Raw genomic sequence first — 14,155 nt, 5'->3', positions numbered from 1 at the left:
AGAGGTGATGAATGACTGCCAGCAGATGTGAAGACTCAACCACCTCCAGGTGCACAAGCCCAGAGGGCGGGGACCCAGTAGGAGTCTTTGGATTCCTGGGCAACAATGGTGATGCCGTTTAGCGTTCACACATTCACATTCATATGTTACCGCCGTTTCCACGCCACATCTTTCTCACACCTTGACCACATATTCAGTTTGCAATGACCACTTTTATTAGGAAAGAGGACTTCTGGCAACCATTCCACAGTTTGAATACGCTGACAGTCAGAGAGTTCATCATAGATTTGAATGCAAATTTAATGCAAGAGCAAATGATTGAAAGAATTACTGACCACAAAAATCTAACAATTTCCAATGCAAGGGGAAAAATGAATAAATAATGAGAGATCCCTTCCTGTGGCCCTATAGTGTGTGGATCCATAACTGCTGTGGAGGAGCCAACATCAACTTAATTTTTACACCTTTATTTGTTATATGATGTTTTATTAAAATAAATGTCAGCTACAGCACAGGTGTTCCTCTGCCCACAGCAGATGCTTTGCCCCTAAACTGGTTAATCTGCCCAGTCTTCACCTCATTTCTCTCTAATATCTTCAAACATTCTGCATTTTCAGGGACTTTTCAGAGGACAGGGCTGCATTCAGTGTATGCAGAGCAGACACCACAGTGAGGGGAAAAAATGATACTTGACAGAGGGAAGTTGGCCATTTAGAAAATATCACAGTAGGATGTGACAGAAGGACACACTGGCAAGATGTGTCCATGTCCAAGCAGGGTCTACAGCTGCACCTCACACTCCCATCGTCACAGAAATAATTGGTTTGAGTCGCACCATGACAGCTAGGAGGCATCAGCTTGTTAAAAGTTTTTAGTCATTTGTCCAAAAAGGAGTTGCAAAATTCATGTGATGCTGTTGCAGGACAATTTTAGAAGAAAAATGCTGTCAAAAATGAGTCATTGTTTTAAAAGAACATTTCTATCTCTCAGCCTTAAGGGGGCTGTTTGACTATTTTCATGTTGGATTCTAAAGCTATTCACAAAAAGAGGATCATTTTAATCTGTCTTTGTAAGCCACCAGAACTAATTAGGCAGTTAGCCTCATAATGAGATAAAGCAACACACACACACACACTCACACACACACACACACACACAAAATTTAATAACTGTTCCCACTCACTTCATATCTGAAACACTGCTGTGACTGATGTGTGTGAAGCATGTGGTTCATGTTACCAAAACTACAGGTTGCATAAAACAGCAACACTATGCTGGCTTTTAAAGGTTTTAGAGGATTTCCCACCAAGAGTTCAAATCTGAGAGTGAAAAAGACATGACGTGCCTGCAATGAGGGTGAGGATTTATTTTTCACATGAATATTTTTTTTTTAATGCTAAATAATGGCACAAAACATCAGGAGCTCAATTGCAAAAACCTGAGAATTTAGGAGGGCTCTCAGGTTTATCTGTCCTGCTGTGGTTAAACCTTGCCCTCTAGCAGTGCCATTAGAGAACCGGGTCCAGGGAAATCCTGGAGCCAGTTTTCCCTTTTCCCCCACTCATTGGAGAGACCGAGTGAACGACAAAATTTAAACAGACTGCAAAAGATTTGTGTTTGTGGATTTATTGTTACTGCAGTCATTCCAGACACCACAATGAGCTTAGTTTGCATAAGGATGTTACAAATTGTGCACTCCTGACCTCTAGTGCTTAAAACTGGTACAACATGCAGTCAATATGAGTCAAAAGCAGAGGGGATTAAAAACGAATGGAAATGCATCATCATTATACTTACACAAGTCGATTTAGTACATTTCTAAACGTAGTTTCTATACAGTAAGTTTTTTCTAAGCTCCAATACTGTTTCATTCAGGCCAGGGCTGTACCAGTCCAACCTCTTCCTATTCTGATATGAGACAGATACCTTGGCAACAGTGAATCTACCAAAATTGAGAAGGGATGCAATTCATTGTTAAATTAATCTTGCTCTTTGGATAAAAGTACAAACCATTCTTTTATTTGTAAGAATTAGGCGAGACACATTTCCTCACACTGGAAATAAAATTTAGCAAACAAATCCAAGGAAAAAATATAGACCTACTGAATCGTGGTGCAGTTACATTAGATTCTCCTTCGTCTGCTTTGGTGGTTAGATCCCTGACTCTTCCTTTCAAAGTATCTTTGTGTACTCCCGAGTTGCTCACAATGCAATTTTGTCTCCCAATTTCTCCCAACAGAGTGCTTGGCATAGATAAACTCTGTATGAGAGTGTGTTAATGGGTGAATGTGACTTGCAGTACAAATTTCTCTCAGTGCTAAACTGAGTAGAAAGGTGTTATATGAGTACCAGTATACCCAGTATACCAGTAATACCCCTCCAAACTGTAACCCTTCTATAGCTAACACAGCTACTGCATTGTAGTTGAGGCATGGAGTCATAAACACAGACCATCAGAACTGAACCAAACACTCTCTACCAATTGACTTGGCTGTTTGAGTCATGATCCCTTTCACAGATTGCATCACTAACACAAAAAGTGAGGGACTCAAATGATTCCATATGAAACCAGATCTTAAAAGCAGAGAAAGTTGAGGCTTGCAGGAACACAAACAGGCGTGGGAAATAATTAAAAAAGCAGCGAGAAACTTTAAGACTAACATATTAAAAACACATTTAAAAGATGCATCTCATATTTAGAATGTTTAATGTTAAAGTTCATGACAGTACAATTAGAAAAAGAAAATTTTTTTTGGAAAACAAAGTAAACTTCTGATCAAACTCTTTTCTCACTTTCTCACACTTACTAAAAATGTAAACAAATTTTGTTAAAAAATGTAGATGAATAGTACAAATGTACTATATCCACATAAACAAAAACATAATTATACTCAGAATAATACCAAGTATATTAAGAAGCGGGCAGCACACACAGCCTCACAGCACGAAGTACCCCAGTATCATCATCAAGTACCCCATCATCCAGCCATGGCGTTTCTGTGAGTTGTTTGCTTGTTCTCCTCGTGTCTTCGTGAGTTTCTCCCACAGTCCGGTTAATCTGAATGACATAGGTGTGGCAATGTTAGCCAGCAGATTGGTGACCTGTCCAGAGTGTACCCTGCCTCTTGCCCTACGGTCGCTGGGACAGCCTCAGCCTCCAAAAGAACATCTTGGTCAATCATAATTTGAAGGCCATTAAATTGTGTTTAAATTGGACATTCCAACACCTGTAAGACTTTACTCGGGGCAGTAGCAACTCAAGAAGGCCAGGAGTTGTGGCTTCTTCCGCCTGTTGATACTGCGCCTGAAAGGTGCAGAGGTGGGGTGAAGGGGAGGGTTACCATTGTTTGAAAAGTTGGCATTCAGCGAAATATTGCTCGTTATAATTTTTCATTTTAGCACCGAGAGTACAATTTGTCAAAAAAATTCATGAACAGAGAAACGAAACAAACTACAAAGAATAAAATTTCCTTCACGTGACTGTAGACGCATGCGTAGTCAGGCGGTTGTAACTCAAAATATGCAATAATCTGGGAAGCAGCTCGCGCTGGACTCCTCGCGGCAAACCGAGAACAAACTACAGTGTGTTCTTTCATTAGGAAGACAGCGCATTTCCAGCGGGATCCGGCCACAGGGCTTCGCTTGACTAACGAGCAGCAATGAGCTTTTTTGGTTTTGGTCAGAGTGCGGACATAGATATAGTTCTGAATGACGCCGAAACGAGAAAGAAAGCTGAGCACAGAAGCGAAGACGGCAGGAAAGACAAATATTTCCTTTTCTACGACGGGGAAACTGTTTCCGGAAAAGTCAACGTTACACTCAAATACCCGGGAAAGAGGCTGGAGCATAATGGCATCAAAATCGAGTTTATCGGCCAGATAGGTGAGCAGCTGCTAGGCCTGAATTCCACATTCAGCCCCAGACAGAAGTAGCCAAAGTGTGACAGGAAATACTGGGTAGCTAGCTACATGTACTGACGACTATCAGCATGGTGTATTTTACAGCTTTAATGTGTAAAAAGTGACAAGAAACGCATTTAAAGTTCGGCCGTACTGCAGTAACAAGTGTCTATTTGAAGTGTCGGGTCTCGTGACAGATGTGGGCGCGAGCGACGTCAGCTGACTCGTCAGCCATTGGAGAGCCGTTACGTCTCAGTGACCTTTGGCCCTTCTTTTAAACATCTTCTGTAACGTACACTTTTTGTTAAGTCGCACTTTCGGTGCCTAGATTATCACATGTAAGTAAGAACTGAAGTATTAGGTGATTGTCACTTTTACTTTTGTTCAATCAAAGATGGCAGCCTGAGAGCTGAGAGTTTCAAGGAAACTGCTTAAAGGCGTTTCTGACGGTGCGGCGAACTGTGTATTGTTGTGTCTGTGTGTTTAAAACAGTGTTTATCAGATGATACCGTTTAAGTGACCTGGAAGTGTCTCTGTGGCGGCCATGATAAACGCTGTGATCAGTGCCATCCCATAATTCATAGTCGGAGGCCGTCAGACAGGATGGTCTACTAACTAGGCTATATTTATATACAAAAGCCCAGCCAGTTCACTAAAGCAATCACCACATTAATGCTAAGTACCACAAATTAGCAGCTAAAAAACCAGCAGACCCAGCAAAGGAGAGTATGATGTAGGGCTCACCTCTAACCATTCAGCATGTGAAATCAGTGAAGAGTTTAGGACAGCCAAAGTTTGGCTTTGCAGTCACCGCTTTAAGCCCTTCACCCAATGTGCCAATTATGCATTTATTCTTCCTCTCTCTTATTCCAAATAAAACTCATCTAAGAATGCATCACAACCGGAAGAGGCATAATTCTTCAGTGTTAGATTTAATGTTTAAATTACAGGCTGCAAATGTAATATTCGCCTCCTGAAATTATATATGCCATAGGACCAGCTGCAAAAATACCGCTGTCCACAACTTTCAGTTACAAAACTGACACCATGCCTCTTTAGCAAATCCCAGCAGTTGCATTTTAATGTTAAATAAGGGTTTATGCTGCCACAGACTGTTATTAGAATTGGCCCTATATGTACCTTCTTTAAAACATCAGCTTTTGTAATGGTTATTTTACTCAGGTGGTTCCCTTTTACAACCGGTATAAAATAACCGGGTAACGCACAGCAGGGTGAAGTAAGTGTTGTATTCCATGGTTCTGCACATTGTAGTTTCAACCCTGCAGATATCCAGTCTTACACTGGATATTTTTTTTTACTCTCTCTCAGACAAACTCAAACAGATTTCTCTGACATTTCTTATATATAGTTACATATTTGTTTGTTTACACTCTATCCAAGCTGGTTGTTGTTTGTTGCACTCTAGAAACATGCAGTGTATATATAGAGGTTTAGGACCAGAATACACTGCTGTATTTTTCGTTTCTGTAGGTAATGTCTACGTTATTTAAGCAAAACAGAGCCAAATCATATTCCACAGATCACAACTCCTAATTGTGCATTGAAAGAATCTGGGTGCTAAACTGGCCTGCCCACAGTACAAACCTGTCACCTGTTGGAAACTTCAAACACATTCTGAAACATGAACATGACAAACAGTGTCCTGCACTTTTAAGCAGCTGCAATGCTTTAACAAGCAAGAATGAGAAAGCATTTTGGCCTACAGCATTCACGCTCCTTAGTTCCCAAACCTCTACAGTTGTTAAAAGAGGAAGTGATGCAACAAACACAGGCCTGCACAAACTGTTTCAAATGTGCTACTCACGCTAAAAACAAACTTAGAATAAATTTTTTCAAATAACAGCGTTGCTTAGTTTAAACATCATGCTGTCAGTCTTTTTTTCAGTTGGTTAAAATGATTAGCATTTTTCATTTGCATGTTAAAGTATCTCAGTTGATTTTGAAATAGTTGTGAGCAGATAGGAAATGGAAAGCAAACAGTAATAATTATAAAGTATGTAAATTCATTTCTGACCAGTCATTTCACTGAAATTCAGCTTGCACCATGTAGTCAGTGTGTCAGCACAGTGGGAGAAGTGGTCACTGTGAGGACTGTCAGTACACAATTGTCTTTGCAGTTCCTCAGATAAAAGAGTTTAAAATGACTTCAGCGATGGGCAATGTGTGACACTGTTAATTTGTGTTTCCAGAAATGTACTATGACAGGGGGAATCATCACGAGTTTGTGTCTCTGGTGAAAGACTTGGCTCGACCAGGGGAGCTCACACAGTCACAGACGTTTGACTTTGAGTTCACACATGTGGAGAAACCCTACGAATCATACACTGGTCAGAACGTCAAGTTACGGTAAGTTCTGCTCTGTCCTCTGCAAGTGGAATCGTTAATGGCTTGTTCCATGTTTTTGATGGCGTGCTATAACGCTGGACATTCCTTAACCTTTGTGCAGTTGAGGTGTTACCCTGTATTTCATTCGTATATGCTAAGCTATACATCTTCAATTTCCTGCTTCATATTTAGGAGTGAGAATGCTATAAATTTTCTCATCTTTGTTTTTTGTTTTTTAAAAAATGCTCTCTGTCAAGAGAGCCTAATGTCTTCTGTTCACTACCGAAGAAAATGTAAGCTTTTTGAAATTATGCCAAATTACAAAACGCTTAGATTTATCTCTAATAAAAACCTCTGTAACTTTGCTTTGCTTTACTTCAGCAGCATCAGATATATGTTGATTCATGGTTTTCTTATCTGCTATAAAAAGCCAGGCCAGGAAAATCACCTTCATGTTTTTCTGTTTTATCTTCAGTTACTTTGACACAAAGGCATCTGCTGTGATGCTCACACCTCTGATGAAGTCTGACAAGTGTCAGTACTGATAAATGATTACAATAATAATATTTCTGACTATCTGAGTCAAAATTGAATTAAATTAAATCAAATCGAGACCTTGTGAATCAGAATTGAATCCGTTATAGAAATCAGTGACTATACCCAGCCCTACTTTCAAGCACCGGGAAGGTCCACTTTTAAGTCTTTAGTTGAGCTTTTTCGTCATCACTATCTTGCTGTTTTGAAACTAGATGTTTTGAGTAAGTGGTGCTCCTGACTAAGAAATTGAGAGACAGTGTGTACTCATGAAGATCTTCAAGTGGCTTCTTTTTCCCATTAAATTTGCATGTGAGGTTTTCAAACTAGTTCAAAGATATCTTTGAAGTTTCTTTGTAAGATTACTTCATGACATGCAAAACCATAACAATACTTGCTGTTACCTCTTCAACAACGTTGGTGGTAAAGAAAAGCATCTTCAGGTGCTCTGGTCCAACCCCAGCTTGCTTTACTAAACGTCAGTTACAAAGAACTACTTAAAATATGATCTGAAATGCAGATAAACTGCTACATTAGTTTGCCTTCACTTGTAAAAGTTGTGTGTTTCTTGTACACTTTGGTGTTCTCTGTTGTAGCAATACCTGCAGCATGCAACAGTGCATCTAAAGAGGGGCATGCTGTGCACACAGAGATGAAAATCTGTGTACTGGTCAGTGCAACCTCACATGCTGCTTACTGGCTGTTAGTGACATGCTCCTCTCTTGTATCCAAATGTTTTTGCATTTGCTTCCAGCTACTTTCTCAGGGCGACAGTAGGCCGGAGACTCAACGACATCAGCAAAGAGTTGGATCTTGTGGTTCACACACTCAGCACCTACCCCGAGCTGAACTCCTCCATCAAGATGGAAGTTGGCATTGAGGACTGTCTACACATAGAGTTTGAGTACAATAAGTCCAAGTATGATTTTCTTTTTTCTTTGCAATCAGAAATTGAAATGATCAAAGCAAGAGAGAATATTAACAGATTCCATCATCTGCTTGCAGGTATCACCTAAAAGATGTTATTGTAGGGAAGATTTACTTCCTCCTAGTGAGGATTAAGATCAGACATATGGAGATTGACATCATCAAGCGGGAGACAACTGGCACAGGCCCTAACGTCTACCATGAGAATGACACCATAGCAAAGTATGAAATAATGGATGGTGCCCCTGTCAGAGGTGAGGTCAGAGGCCTTTTATGGTCTGTGGTTCTGCTGCTTGTTGCAGCAGATCTCATTTGTTGCAAACTAAACCTGATTTTGTCTTGTGCTACAGGAGAGTCCATCCCCATCAGGCTGTTTCTGGCAGGCTATGAGTTGACCCCCACAATGAGGGACATTAACAAGAAGTTTTCTGTGCGGTACTACCTTAATCTGGTCCTCATAGATGAAGAGGAAAGACGCTATTTCAAACAGCAGGTACACAGACAGTGAGATCACACGAGATCTGTAGTTCTTCTGCTCACTCACACAGGTGACTGTTAATGACGTTCCAGCTGCTGTGGTTCAAGCAGTTTCGAGTACTGTGTCGTTCTTGGAGCTCTACTTTGTGTTTAGTCATAGTATCTAGGAATATGACCACTTTAGACATAGTAAAGAAAATGTGTACTCTAGAAATATCGTACTATAGATCCATAATGACTTTGTGTCTCTGGACGAGCTTTCTGCGGTTTGGGAAAAAGAACCCTTGGCGGGTGAGGGTTACAGGCAGGCAGCAAGTTCATGGGCTGAAAACTGAAGCCAGTCCAGAAATGCAGTTTCTGTACAGGGAGTGCAGAATTATTAGGCAAGTTGTATTTTTGAGGAATAATTTTATTATTGAACAACAACCATGTTCTCAATGAACCCAAAAACTCATTAATATCAAAGCTGAATGTTTTTGGAAGTAGTTTTTAGTTTGTTTTTAGTTTTAGCTATTTTAGGGGGATATCTGTGTGTGCAGGTGACTATTACTGTGCATAATTATTAGGCAACTTAACAAAAAACAAATATATACCCATTTCAATTATTAATTTTTACCAGTGAAACCAATATAACATCTCCACATTCACAAATATACATTTCTGACATTCAAAAACAAAACAAAAACAAATCAGCGACCAATATAGCCACCTTTCTTTGCAAGGACACTCAAAAGCCTGCCATCCATGGATTCTGTCAGTGTTTTGATCTGTTCACCATCAACATTGCGTGCAGCAGCAACCACAGCCTCCCACACTGTTCAGAGAGGTGTACTGTTTTCCCTCCTTGTAAATCTCACATTCGATGATGGACCACAGGTTCTCAATGGGGTTCAGATCAGGTGAACAAGGAGGCCATGTCATTAGTTTTTCTTCTTTTATACCCTTTCTTGCCAGCCACGCTGTGGAGTACTTGGACGCGTGTGATGGAGCATTGTCCTGCATGAAAATCATGTTTTTCTTGAAGGATGCAGACTTCTTCCTGTACCACTGCTTGAAGAAGGTGTCTTCCAGAAACTGGCAGTAGGACTGGGAGTTGAGCTTGACTCCATCCTCAACCCAAAAAGGCCCCACAAGCTCATCTTTGATGATACCAGCCCAAACCAGTACTCCACCTCCACCTTGCTGGCGTCTGAGTCGGACTGGAGCTCTCTGCCCTTTACCAATCCAGCCACGGGCCCATCCATCTGGCCCATCAAGACTCACTCTCATTTCATCAGTCCATAAAACCTTAGAAAAACCAGTCTTGAGATATTTCTTGGCCCAGTCTTGACGTTTCAGCTTGTGTGTCTTGTTCAGTGGTGGTCGTCTTTCAGCCTTTCTTACCTTGGCCATGTCTCTGAGTATTGCACACCTTGTGCTTTTGGGCACTCCAGTGATGTTGCAGCTCTGAAATATGGCCAAACTGGTGGCAAGTGGCATCTTGGCAGCTGCACGCTTGACTTTTCTCAGTTCATGGGCAGTTATTTTGCGCCTTGGTTTTTCCACACGCTTCTTGCGACCCTGTTGACCATTTTGAATGAAACGCTTGATTGTTCGATGATCACGCTTCAGAAGCTTTGCAAATTTGAGACTGCTGCATCCCTCTGCAAGATATCTCACTATTTTTGACTTTTCTGAGCCTGTCAAGTCCTTCTTTTGACCCATTTTGCCAAAGGAAAGGACGTTGCCTAATAATTATGCACACCTGATATAGGGTGTTGATGTCATTAGACCACACCCCTTCTCATTACACATCACCTAATATGCTTAATTGGTAGTAGGCTTTCGAGCCTATACAGCTTGGAGTAAGACAACATGCATGAAGAGGATGATGTGGACAAAATACTCATTTGCCTAATAATTCTGCACTCCCTGTATTGCCCAGTTGAAGCAGTTCACAGCTGATCCTCTGATTTTCTTAGTTATTTTTCCTTTTTTTGAGACCAGCAAAACTAAGTGAGCTTTTCTGCACTTTTCCAGGGAGACGTGTACTGTTTCTTTATTGTTGTCTAATAAGTTAAGAAAAAAACAGAGGAAATGTTTGCATCCATTCATGGCTAAAAAAAAAAGTATAATAGCGGCTTGTGCATAAAAGTTCATAATGACCAAGATGAATAAAAGAAGGAAGCATTTGCACAATGAAAAATGTATGTGCGCTGTTCTGCACTTCTGAAAACACAGTCTCAGTTATCAATCAGTACAAGGACTGGGCTTCTGTCCAATCATGGTCCTGGGACTCTAGCTGGAAAACAAAGCTGATTGGGTGTCAGAGTCTTGGCATCAAGGCCACACGCCCCAATCTGTGTACACAGAGGCACTGAGGAGGGTTAAACATGTGAGAGGAAGAAATGTTTATAACTGAGAATGATTCAATTACTGGTAAATATGAGAGCACATGGGGCAAATAAAAAAAGACTATAATTCTTCTGGCAATCTGAGGATATTTTGCAGTTAGTTAATTGTTAATATTTTGAACTTTTATAGATCTGAGAGTTTACCAACAGTACATCCCCCTCACACCACCATGTATGTTGTTTTAATTTTTTCCAGGAGATCACACTGTGGAGGAAAGGCGACATTGTGAGGAAGAGTATGTCTCATCAAGCCGCCATTGCCTCGCAGCGCTTTGAAGGTACCTCCAATCCAGAGAAGTTCCTCGGCCATAACGCCGAGGAAGACACCGGCTAAAACCCAGCATGTGCTGCAGCGAGCGTCCGAACAGAGACAGCGCACGGACGTCAGTCTGAACTCTTAATGTGAAAATCACTCGTTTGCATTGAGACAAAATGCACTGCAGTGTTTGTCACAGCTGGAGTAGTGTGTGTGTGTGTGTGTGTGTGTGTGTGTGTGTGTGTGTGTGTGTGTGTGTGTGTGTGAGAGAGAGAGGGTGGGGATGGATAAACCAGAGTCGGACTGTATTTGTTAGCAATTTTCAGCGTTTTCATTTGAACAAACAACCTTGGCGTACCAGCTGGTTCGAGTTTACCACGCTAAGACTGATGGTGTCAGCTAACTTCTCTGTCTCTCAAAACTGCACAAAATTGGCTTGTAAGTACTTAATTGATGCCTTGGCATTTATTGTACACCTCAGTGGGGTGAACTTCACCCATTAGATGCACTTAAATGTCATTTGCAGGTGTGTGTGAATGTAGAATACATGGCACAGAGCCATCTGGAGGTGTATTTCTGACACCGCCTTTCCTTTAAACTACTTACTTTGTGGGAAGATTGATACAGCAGCCATTCGACAAGTTAATGATGACTGGCTAAACAATACATGTGACGGCACGTGTGTGTGTGCTCACAAGAATGTGAAATTTGAACATGAACTCATGTAATGTTTTTCTGCCATGCCCTCTGCTGGAAAGAAACGCTTTTATTTCCATTTTGCATCTTAATTTTACATAAGTCAAGGAAACCAAACAGCAGTCTGAAAAAAACTATAATGGAAGAGACTTATTTTCATACATTCCAGAAACGGGCGTGACTACAGAGTATTCATTTGAACCCAAATCAGTTTGTTTCAGCCAGCACTGAAAACGTTTGATGCTTCAGTAGGTTACAGTATAGTGTCCCTTCCATCTTTTGTTACAGCTGCCAGTCACTGATAGTTTGAAACATCTCTGCCATTTGCACTGTGCTTTTCTTTTCTGCTCTCAGCACTGTTTATGAACTTGAGTCAAGAGGAGAAAGTTGGCATCACTTCAGATCTAATAAAGATAGTATTACACCTGCGCTTATTTACAAAGATGCGTGTTAACACAGTATAGACTCCTGAGGATGCTTCTTTGTGCCTATAAGGGTTTGGTGCCAAAATGTCTGCAATACTAGAGAACAGTTGCCACGGTGAGTTGCTACGCCCTGCGCTCCCACGTTTATCTACCAGTAAATAAATGGGTTTAGTACAAAGGCAGGTTTAGATGATGTGGTGAATGTATACTGAAGGCCTCTCTTTTATATTAAGCACTTAATGACATTTTGAAAATTAACAATCCCAGAACATTTTCTAAATAGAATGAGTTCTTTTGCTTTTACTTTTTAACTGCAGGTCAGGCAGAGTTTATTGGAGTTCTTGTGCCATTATTTGCTTTGCTTTTCTAAACTATGAGAGGACACTAATGAGTACAAAATGAGAAGCACTCGAAGCAAGCCCCTGGATCTTCTTGTCCTTCTGTCTTCTGCTTAACATGTATGTTTCATACTCTCCTAGGCAGTAGGGTCGGGTTTTCGCCATGCTGCTGTTTTGCTCTGGTGATTTGATTGCTGTCACCAGATGGCTTTTTTTGTTGAAATATTAAGACTCGCAGCCTGAATTGTGTTGCTTTAAGCCAGCAAGACATGTTCTAATTCACATGTATAGAAGTTGAGCAAGGGGGAAAAAAAACAGTTAATAAAGCTCTGGTAATATCTGATAAATACGACTGTAGGGACGGTGGTTTGTCACCTTCAAAGTGCAGGAGAGAGTTGAGAGGTGGGGAGATTTCAAAGACATTTAAATTGACAGAAACATGCTGGCAAGTTTCTAATGTTTTCAAAAACACACATTTTGTGCTGAAGGAAATGAATAAATAAAAATATCGGAATTGTTCTTAGCTTAAATGAGCACCTCCATGTATCAAGACAAGCAGGAGACCAGCACCTCCTGGTCTCCTGATAGATAAAAGAAAGCAAGCTTTCCCTTCTCTGGCCTCACTCTTCACCCTGATCAGTCTCAAAGAGCTCCTGCAGTATTTCTCGGCCTCACAGGGCACGCAGTTCATGCTCTGCTCTTTTCATGAATGGCCTGTGATTCTACTTTTTATCAGTACTGGTGAACTCTGACAACAGCGAGAATGTAAAACCAGAATAAACGATGAAATGTACAATATAAATGCACAATGTAAATGCAGCCCCCACCTTCTGTTTATATTCCTGTCATATTTTATCTTGTTTATAAATGTTGATTTTAATCATTTTATATTCCAATTATTCTTTGAAATCAAAGGGATTAAATAACTGAGAAACACGCCTAATGTTTTCGATGCACTTTTTTCTTACGTGAGTAGATTATCTCCGCTCTGAGTGAGACACGTCCTGGTGAACACATCTCTTAGTTACTGTGACTCAGTTTTGTTTTTAAACGGTTCTCTTCCTGGGAGTTTAAAAATGATCAACATTGGGCTCTGTGATATTCTGTATTTCAGTGTTGTCACAAGGGGGCAGGATTGAATCAGGTTTGGTTCTGATTTTATGGTACGCACAGGTGGTGATGATGATGATATCAGGAATAGTTGTGCCATGCTTGGTGGGAAATACGAACGACAAGTTAAAGATTCTGTTCTTAATAAACAACACGGGCTTCATGCTGGTTTTGTTTGCAGGTTCACAGATTCTAAACAGGGGCATGAAAGGGGGTTCAACTCCATCTTATATTAAAAAGATCTTATATTCAGCTTGGTGAACAGTATCATTAAAATTACAATTTCTTATCCTCGAGTACTAAAATACAGCAAGTGTTATACTTATCTTCAAAGACATTACCTCTGTAATGTCTTTGAAGATTTGACTGTAGAAGAAAGATTGGAATGCAGTTTTTGCTTTAAAAATAAAGCAGAAACTTTCATGTCTTGAGATTTTCTGCAGTCTTCAGAAAACTCAAAACTTTCAAATGAGTCATTCATTCAAAGTGAAAGTTTAACAGCAGCTGAAGAGCTTCCGAGGAGAATGATCTGTTGGCATGGTATTATATGATGAATGCACCTTCTTCATGTGCAGAAGAACTGAGTCCTATGTAAAAGAAAACCTTGCTGCTAAAAAAATAAATTTTACTAAATGAATGCAGAGCAATGGTCCTGTGACCTGACGGTTCCTGGGTCACAGAAAACTTCATGCAGGATTATTACACTTTTTGAATAATGGAATATTCAATAAGTGTGAACATTATGAGAATTTGA

The 14,155-nt window shown here is 40.4% G+C and overlaps 1 protein-coding gene across 1 annotated transcript; it reads left to right on the top strand.

Annotated features, from left to right (window-relative positions):
* Positions 1-3,499: 3,499 nt before the first annotated feature.
* Positions 3,500-13,228, top strand: vps26bl (vacuolar protein sorting 26 homolog B, like). Its single transcript, XM_085288274.1, has 6 exons — positions 3,500-3,882; positions 6,110-6,266; positions 7,534-7,698; positions 7,785-7,960; positions 8,057-8,199; positions 10,773-13,228. The coding sequence occupies exons 1-6, from the start codon at positions 3,660-3,662 to the stop codon at positions 10,908-10,910; spliced, it is 1,002 nt and encodes a 333-aa protein (XP_085144400.1). The 5' UTR covers positions 3,500-3,659; the 3' UTR covers positions 10,911-13,228.
* The last annotated feature ends 927 nt before the right edge of the window (positions 13,229-14,155 follow it).

Source organism: Mchenga conophoros, linkage group LG10 (genome assembly GCF_057382185.1).
Source record: "Mchenga conophoros isolate Kocher_MC1m ecotype Shallow Benthic linkage group LG10, M_conophoros_male_GT1.1, whole genome shotgun sequence".
NCBI classification, from domain to species: domain Eukaryota; kingdom Metazoa; phylum Chordata; class Actinopteri; order Cichliformes; family Cichlidae; genus Mchenga; species Mchenga conophoros.
This window is presented reverse-complemented; position numbering and strand designations above follow the sequence as displayed.

Coding starts and splice junctions, on each gene's coding strand:
- vps26bl (XM_085288274.1), top strand. CDS start 3,660: ATGAGCTTTTTTGGTTTTGGTCAGAGTGCGGACATAGATATAGTTCTG. Junction 3,883..6,109: donor CGAGTTTATCGGCCAGATAG/GTGAGCAGCTGC, acceptor TTGTGTTTCCAG/AAATGTACTATGACAGGGGG. Junction 7,961..8,056: donor GGATGGTGCCCCTGTCAGAG/GTGAGGTCAGAG, acceptor CTTGTGCTACAG/GAGAGTCCATCCCCATCAGG.